The sequence below is a fragment of the Morone saxatilis genome, unplaced genomic scaffold, assembly GCF_004916995.1.
Source record: "Morone saxatilis isolate NCDOM2014 unplaced genomic scaffold, NCSU_SB_2.0 Contig15, whole genome shotgun sequence".
NCBI lineage: Eukaryota > Metazoa > Chordata > Actinopteri > Moronidae > Morone > Morone saxatilis.
This window is the reverse complement of record NW_023339707.1, coordinates 25,105,178-25,112,107: the sequence shown is the minus strand read 5'-3', so window position 1 is coordinate 25,112,107 and position 6,930 is coordinate 25,105,178. Positions and strand designations below refer to the sequence as shown.

At 40.2% G+C, this 6,930-nt stretch overlaps 2 protein-coding genes across 4 annotated transcripts in view; one reads left to right on the top strand and one right to left on the bottom strand.

Annotated features, from left to right (window-relative positions):
- Positions 1–5,472, top strand: part of tegt (testis enhanced gene transcript (BAX inhibitor 1)) — a 6,782-nt gene extending 1,310 nt beyond the window's left edge. Inside the window, exons 2-10 of one of the 2 annotated variants that reach the window (XM_035656274.1) lie at positions 115–235; positions 322–430; positions 1,089–1,209; positions 1,304–1,352; positions 1,485–1,582; positions 2,356–2,435; positions 2,520–2,620; positions 2,943–3,018; positions 4,493–4,516. In XM_035656274.1, the coding sequence (XP_035512167.1) occupies positions 180–235; positions 322–430; positions 1,089–1,209; positions 1,304–1,352; positions 1,485–1,582; positions 2,356–2,435; positions 2,520–2,620; positions 2,943–3,018; positions 4,493–4,516 (714 nt within the window). In that variant the 5' untranslated portion in view covers positions 115–179. Of the gene's footprint in view, positions 1–114; positions 236–321; positions 431–1,088; positions 1,210–1,303; positions 1,353–1,484; positions 1,583–2,355; positions 2,436–2,519; positions 2,621–2,942; positions 3,019–4,492 lie in introns of those variants that run through there. The other variant, XM_035656273.1, reaches the window with a different exon arrangement.
- Positions 5,473–6,134: 662 nt separating this feature from the next.
- The window catches only part of nckap5l (NCK-associated protein 5-like), a gene marked incomplete in the record, with an annotated part of 35,069 nt that continues 34,273 nt past the window's right edge, over positions 6,135–6,930 (bottom strand). For both annotated transcript variants that reach the window (XM_035656271.1, XM_035656272.1), the window contains 1 exon segment: positions 6,135–6,930.

Here is a 6,930-nt window from a genome sequence, read left to right as displayed (position 1 = left end):
TGCGTGTGTGTGCGTGTGTGTGTGAAAGCAGATTATGACAGTTGAAAATAGCCGTTGGTTGTATAATAGTCTGGATTTCTGAGTCGAGTTGTAATCACGTGTGTTTCTCTTCAGCAGGGAGACTTTGTCCATTCAAGAATCTCTTCACATCTCTGCCCCCCCCCCTCACAGTTTCCACCATGAACGTGTTCGACCGCAGCATCAACATCGACGCCCTCTTCAAGTTATCCCAAATGTACGTGAGCGGGTTCCTGTCAGCTGACGCTCTGACGTTTCCACCGTCCGGCTCCCGCTCACTGTTATCTGTGTTTGTCCCTGCAGATCTCATTCCACCCAGGTGCACCTGAAGAATGTGTACTCCAGCCTGGCAGTCTGCATGTTTGTGGCGGCCGCGGGCTCCTACGTCCATGTCGTCACACGCCTCTTTCAGGTATCGCTGACGAGTCCACGTCGATGCAAATGAAGCACAGACGATCTAATCTGACCCGAGTTTGTGCTCCACGTTCAGTTTCCAAACTGTTTACTGCAGTTTAACTTCACAGTAACATTATACAGTACTGGGAACCGGTGCACCAGTTCAATAAATGGTCCCTTCTCCCCTAAAGTTAATGTCTCATTTCAGAAAAGTGTATTTGTTTTTGTTTTTAGGGTTTTAGCGGAGGTAGTTTTTATTTTAGGTACGATAAAGCTCCTTTATAAAACCCTGAACACAACTCATTCCCCTCCGCCCGTGTTTGATGTGATAACAGTGTGCGTGCCTGTAGAGGACAATGAAAGCGAGTTAAACACTCTGCTGTCTAATACCTGGAGCTTGAGATCATTGTTCCTATCAGCATTCACCATCGTTGTTCTGGGTTTTTACGGTTGTTGAAGATACTGAATGTGTTCTGGATGAAAGACTTCACATGTAGCACGGGGTCAACGTACAAGCCTGTGATCTGATTCAGAATCACCCAAAGATGAAACAGTTAAGATAAGACAGAACTTTATTTATCTGGAAGGAGGTTTTCTGTTTCGGCGTCTCCCGTTGATCCTGCTGTGCCCGAGCTGGCGTTGCCCTCTCTTGACCTCCTGCTCCTTGTCCTCAGGGCGGCGTGCTGTCTGTGCTCGGCTCCTTGGGGATGATGTTTTGGCTCGCCATGACGCCACACAACCCGGAGACGGAGAGGAAGAGACTGGCGATCCTCGCAGGATTTGCCTTCCTCACAGGTAAAGTGACGTGTTGTGAGCAGAGCGCTCTTTGTGTCGTAGAGGTGATGTAAGAGTCTGAACGCGCTGTTGGCCTTCCTCTCCCCCTCTCCAGGTGTCGGTCTGGGCCCCACACTGGACTTTGTCATCGCTGTCAATCCGAGGTATGTGAAAGGTTACTCGGTGTTAAACATTACAACCACGAGTCACTGATTTTAAAACTAAACAACAGACGAGGAGAGTGATTGGGAAGTTTCCTGAAAGTGTCTCATCTGTTCTGGTGTGTTTGTCCTCAGCATCATTGTGACGGCTTTCATGGGAACCTCCGCGATCTTCATCTGCTTCACTCTCAGCGCTCTCTATGCCAAACGCAGGAGCTACCTGTTCCTGGGAGGTAAAGGCACTTTGTGTATTTACTGACACTGTGAAGTCCTCAACAACAAATACACACGACTCAAAAGTGTCAGACGTTCATGTGTCGGTCCTGGCTGATTGGTGGCGACAGCAGATACGGTTACGTCACGTCTTTGAGCAGCTGTGGTCTAATTTAATGCTGCATGAGTCTGCAAACAGTAATAGAGGAAGAAGTTAGTTACCTCACACCGCCTGAAGCTCGACTTCTAACAGCTCACTGCGGTTTCTGGTTCCGTTACTCGCTGCACGAGGTCAAACTGATCCGCTCTACATTTACAGAAACTGGCCGTCGTCTTGTTTTAGTAGATGTTGTCGAATGAGTAGCGGTCAGTTTCCTGTGAGTCCTTCATAATAAAAGTCAACCCGTGTTTTCCTGTTAAAGGTCCAGTGTGTAGGATTCAGTTGCAGATCGCGAGCACGACGGAGGAACTACGGTGGCTGCAAGATGTCAGTTTGTTGTTTGTCCTTTGTGGGCTACTGTAGAAACACGGCGGTCAAACATTGCAAACTCCATTTTAGACGACCCATAGTGTCTGTAGATAAAGCTCATTGTAAGGTAACAAAAACATCATTTCTCAGTATATTCAGGTGAGTGTACACTGATGGAAAATACTCTGCCTGTTCTCCGCCCACAGAGCCTCCTAACTGTTACACTGGACCTTTTAAATGCAGACTACAGACTTTAAATTCCGCCCAGTTTTTGGCCATTATGCAGAATGTCTCCTGTTTTAATGGACTCGTCATTCTCCTCAGGCACACTGATGTCTGGCCTGTCCCTCCTGTTCCTGATGTCTGTGATGAACATGTTCTTTGGCTCCGTGATGCTCTTTAAGGTAGGCGAGCCGCTCCTCTCTGAACCTTCGATGTGCCGGTGAACCGTTTCAGCCTCATCACGTTTTGTGCGTCTCCTCCGACAGGCACACATGTACCTCGGGCTGCTCATCATGTGCGGCTTCGTCCTGTTTGACACTCAGCTCATCATCGAGAAAGCGGAGAACGGAGACAAGGACTACGTCTGGTGAGCACTCCTTATCCTCGTCTGTCGACACTCTCATAACCAAACACTACGCACATCAAACACACAGTCACATCACGCCTTCAAAATAAGAGCAGACACGTTTGACTTTTACATAAAGCTCAGCCTTTAGGGGAACGAGATAGAGAGATAGATAGAGATAGATAGATAGATAGATAGATAGATAGATAGATAAACAATAGCAGACAGCACTAATGGGTTAAAAACAAACAATAAATAAATGGAGATTTTGAGATATTTAATAATGAGCATATGTGACGATTCTGAAACCAACTTGACGTTTGTTTGTTTGTTTGTTTTGAAGGCACTGTGTGGACTTGTTCCTGGATTTCATCACCATCTTCAGGAAACTGATGATCATCCTCGCCATGAACGATAAGGTACTGAGTGTTCTGAAGGTTTCTGTGTTTCTTTTTCTTGTCAACAAATCCAATGCAGAGAAACCAACGATGGAACAATGATCCTGCTAACCAGTATTGAGTGTTTATTGGAAGCCACAGAGCTTCATCGAGGTTCAGAAATGATTCAAACCACACAGACAGACACCGGAGATCAACCCAACCTTCATCTTTAAGAGACCTCCTTTCTGTCATTAAGTGACACCTTCTATAGATATTTCATATTCTATTGAATTCACAACAGTTAAACTGTACAATGAACCCAAACAGTGAACACATGACTGCAGCAGGTTTATTTACAACTTTTAACAATCATAAATGTTTAATTGGCTTCTTTTTTGACAAATAGTTTGGTTCTCTTTGTTCTTTTAGCTCTCTGGTTGTTTCAACTGCGCACTGCACTAAAGCAGGACGAGGCTGTTCATCAGACAGTGAAGGCTCTGAATATATTTTATGTTCATGTCTTTGAGGTTTAGACCTTAAACAATAATTTAAACTTTGTATAAATAGGAAATGAATGTCTGTTTTGCTGTTTTTATGGGATTTGTTGACAGTGAAACTCAAGATATTGCCGTCCTCAACCTTTTTCCCCACAAGAACTTCAGCTGCTTTTTCAGATCACATTTCAAATCACAAATAAAAGCCAACATATTTTCTGATTTAGCTCCAGTAGAATCTATCCGTGCAGATACTTTTGGTTTCATTTGTTGAGGTTTTTAGATATCTGAGACTTCTGCTGCCACCGCAGTACAATGGTGGCGAGGGGAATTCAGTCTGTGGTCGCCAGAACAATGAGAAAGCAAAGGACATTTAAATAACAACAGGAACATATCTCTCCAGAAACCTCTTGTTCTGGTGACTGTGTATAACAGTCCGATTTATCTTAAACCTTATGTTGAGAACCACTGAACTGTATATAAATCAGATAAACTGTTAAACGCTGCTTTTAATCGAATAGTGTAATATTTAATAATGTATCAGAGAAAATACCTTTCGATGCTTTAAATCAACACAGTCATAAATACAGACAGCTGTACATGTGCCATTATTATTATTATTATTATTATTATTATTATTATTATTATTATCACTTATGATCAAAAACTAATATTATTATTAGTCCATGATGGCCACGTCGCTGTCTGTCTGTCCACAGCCGTCCTCTTGGATCTCTGTGCCTCTCCCTTTATTTAAATGTATTATTATTTATTTAAATCATTGTCAAAAGCGTTCTGAACTTGTCCCGACCTGAAACCAAACGTTACATAGTGTAAGAGGAACCAGTCGTCCTGTTACAACTCGCATCGAAATGACTTTGAAGCTGTCGTAAAATACTTGTTTGTACTTTTCCTGAAGAATGTGAGATCAGCACATGTAGTTTTAATCCATCAGCACGCTGAGTGATGTGTGTGTGTGTGTGTGTGTGTGTAATTCTGATTGTTTGTCTCTGTTTCAGGACAAGAAGAAGGAGAAGAAGTAGAGAGAGTTCGAGTGGCTGAGAATTAAAACCAATCTGTCAGAAAAGGCACAATTTGCAACGCACTTGGTGCTTCTCACTTTCTGTCTTCATTTATTGAATTAACTCCTATGTGGTCTTATATTATTGAGAAATTCTTTTGATTTAATTTTCTTTTTTTTGTTTTAAACTTACAAGGGTTGAATGTAAGTTGTGGTAAACTAATGCTAGTTCCCATCATGGCTGTGAATGGAGAATAGACTAATGCTGCAGTGAACATGCTTGGCCTGTAGAGGGGAGCGTTGCCCTATGAAGAAGCTGAGCAGAAGAGTTTCATATTACTGTTATTTAGTGCCATAAATTAATGACATGATAGGCTCCTTTTTCTTTTCTTTTTTAGTGGGTCACGTGAGCTTCTGAGACTGATTGTTTTATTTGAAGTTATGTAATTTCAGTCGTTTGATTTGCTTATTTATAGTTTTCCTCGGTTCTTTTTTAGTGAAGTGTCACAATAAATGGGGTCCCATGAGTTTGACAACAGATCCTCCTCCTCCCCGTAATTGTTTTGTTCCCACAAATTTTGTTTTGTGACCAACATTTCGAGTAGGAATGGTGAAGCCTGGTATCCCTGACACCCACCGTGAAGGCCTGTCGGGCTCATGATGATCAACACTAGCTCATTTAGGCGGATGCAGCCACCCGGTGGTCGGGATTTTGGACTTTTGGCTGGTGAGGGAGGAAGAGTCGATGCCATCTGTCCACAAATTTTCAACTCGGATATCAAAGCGAGGCGAATTATTCAGACCTCTCCCAGTGTAAATTTCTCTAAATATCTGTTGTCTAGAAATTAGTTTGCCAAATGATGTTAACCTTTGCGATTTTTTGAAAGTGTATACTGTGAAGAATTTATTTTATTGATGTAAAATTGAAACTAATAATTTGATACATTTGCTCAAATAAATGTGTTGAACGTATTGAAACAAAGTGATCTGCATATTTATTGCTTTAATTAAGTTAAAGTAGTAATACCTGTAAATAAAATACTCAATCACAGGTAATAGTTCTGCATTTAAAATGTTAAGACATTAGAAAAGTTATCTGGTAATCATATTTTGATAATCATTTTAGTAATTTTTCAAACAATTGTTAAATATTTGCTGGTTCCAGCTTCTCAAACATGCTTTTCTTCGTCATATTAATGTAAATAAATCTTTTGGTTTTGGACAAAATTGGCAATTTAATGTCACTATTTGAAAACATAATCAGAATATAACTGATACTGAAAATAATCGTTATCTGAAGCCCTAAAAATGTCACTTAAATAAAGTACTATAAGTGTTTTTTTAGCAAAATGTAAAAGTCATACTGCAGAAAATGGCTCGTGTTCTGTTATTATATAATTGGATCATTATTACTGATGCATTAAAGTGTAAGTTAATTAATTTGACCTTTATTAAAATCATTGTTGGGTTGTTTAATCTAACAAAGGATCATATTTTACTAATTATATATTAAGTTCGTAATATCTTTATCAGTGAAGTAGCTGCTAAGTATTTAAAGAGAAATGTCACTGATCCTTTACATCGTTCTGGGAGTGTAATAAACAGCATTCAGGTTCACAGTAACGACTTCACACGACAAACTAAATCAAAACATTTTAATTAGAAAGTTGAAAAACGGCAGTAGGTACATAGGACCTCTATTGGCTAGGGAACGAACAGCAACAGAGATGAAATACAAGATATGAACATAATCTAGTAAGCGAGGAGGACTGCAATTTTCACAGAAAGATAAAAAAAAAGAAAAAAAAGATGATGTACATTTAAAATAAATAAATAATAGAAATACATATTCATTGAATAGTGTAGCCATTTCTCTTATCTATGTTATTATTGCTGGTATATATTACCTTTAAATGTATTATGATTTAAAACAGACATATTCTGACAACCTTCCTCGGTCGCAAAACAATATCAACATGAATCAATAAAATCGTTTGTACATTTAAAATCGTGATGAGTTTTTAGCAATAAAGAATCACAGACATGAACATTCATTTTTTTAAGGAGCTCCATGTTTTTGTTTTTTTTTCTCAATACATTGTGTGGTGAAACGATGAGAACGGATGTATTGATACAGTACAGTACTGATCAGCTCCAGCCTCGCTGCTCCGTCTACCAGGATGAGAAAAACAAAAGACCGGGAGTGACAACTGTTTGTGCTAATCATTAGCTGAGCCATGCGTTTTTGTAGTCCTGTATACATGAATTAAAGAGAAGTGTCCACAGTCGAGTCTGACGGTGAGAAAGTGAACAACCTATATTATTCTGGTGGCTTTTGGCTTCATGTTTATTGGGAATCCTGAGGAGAAGTCTATCGATCCATCTTTCCAGTTGCAACGGAGAATCACCGCCACAATATTCTTTGCAGACATCATT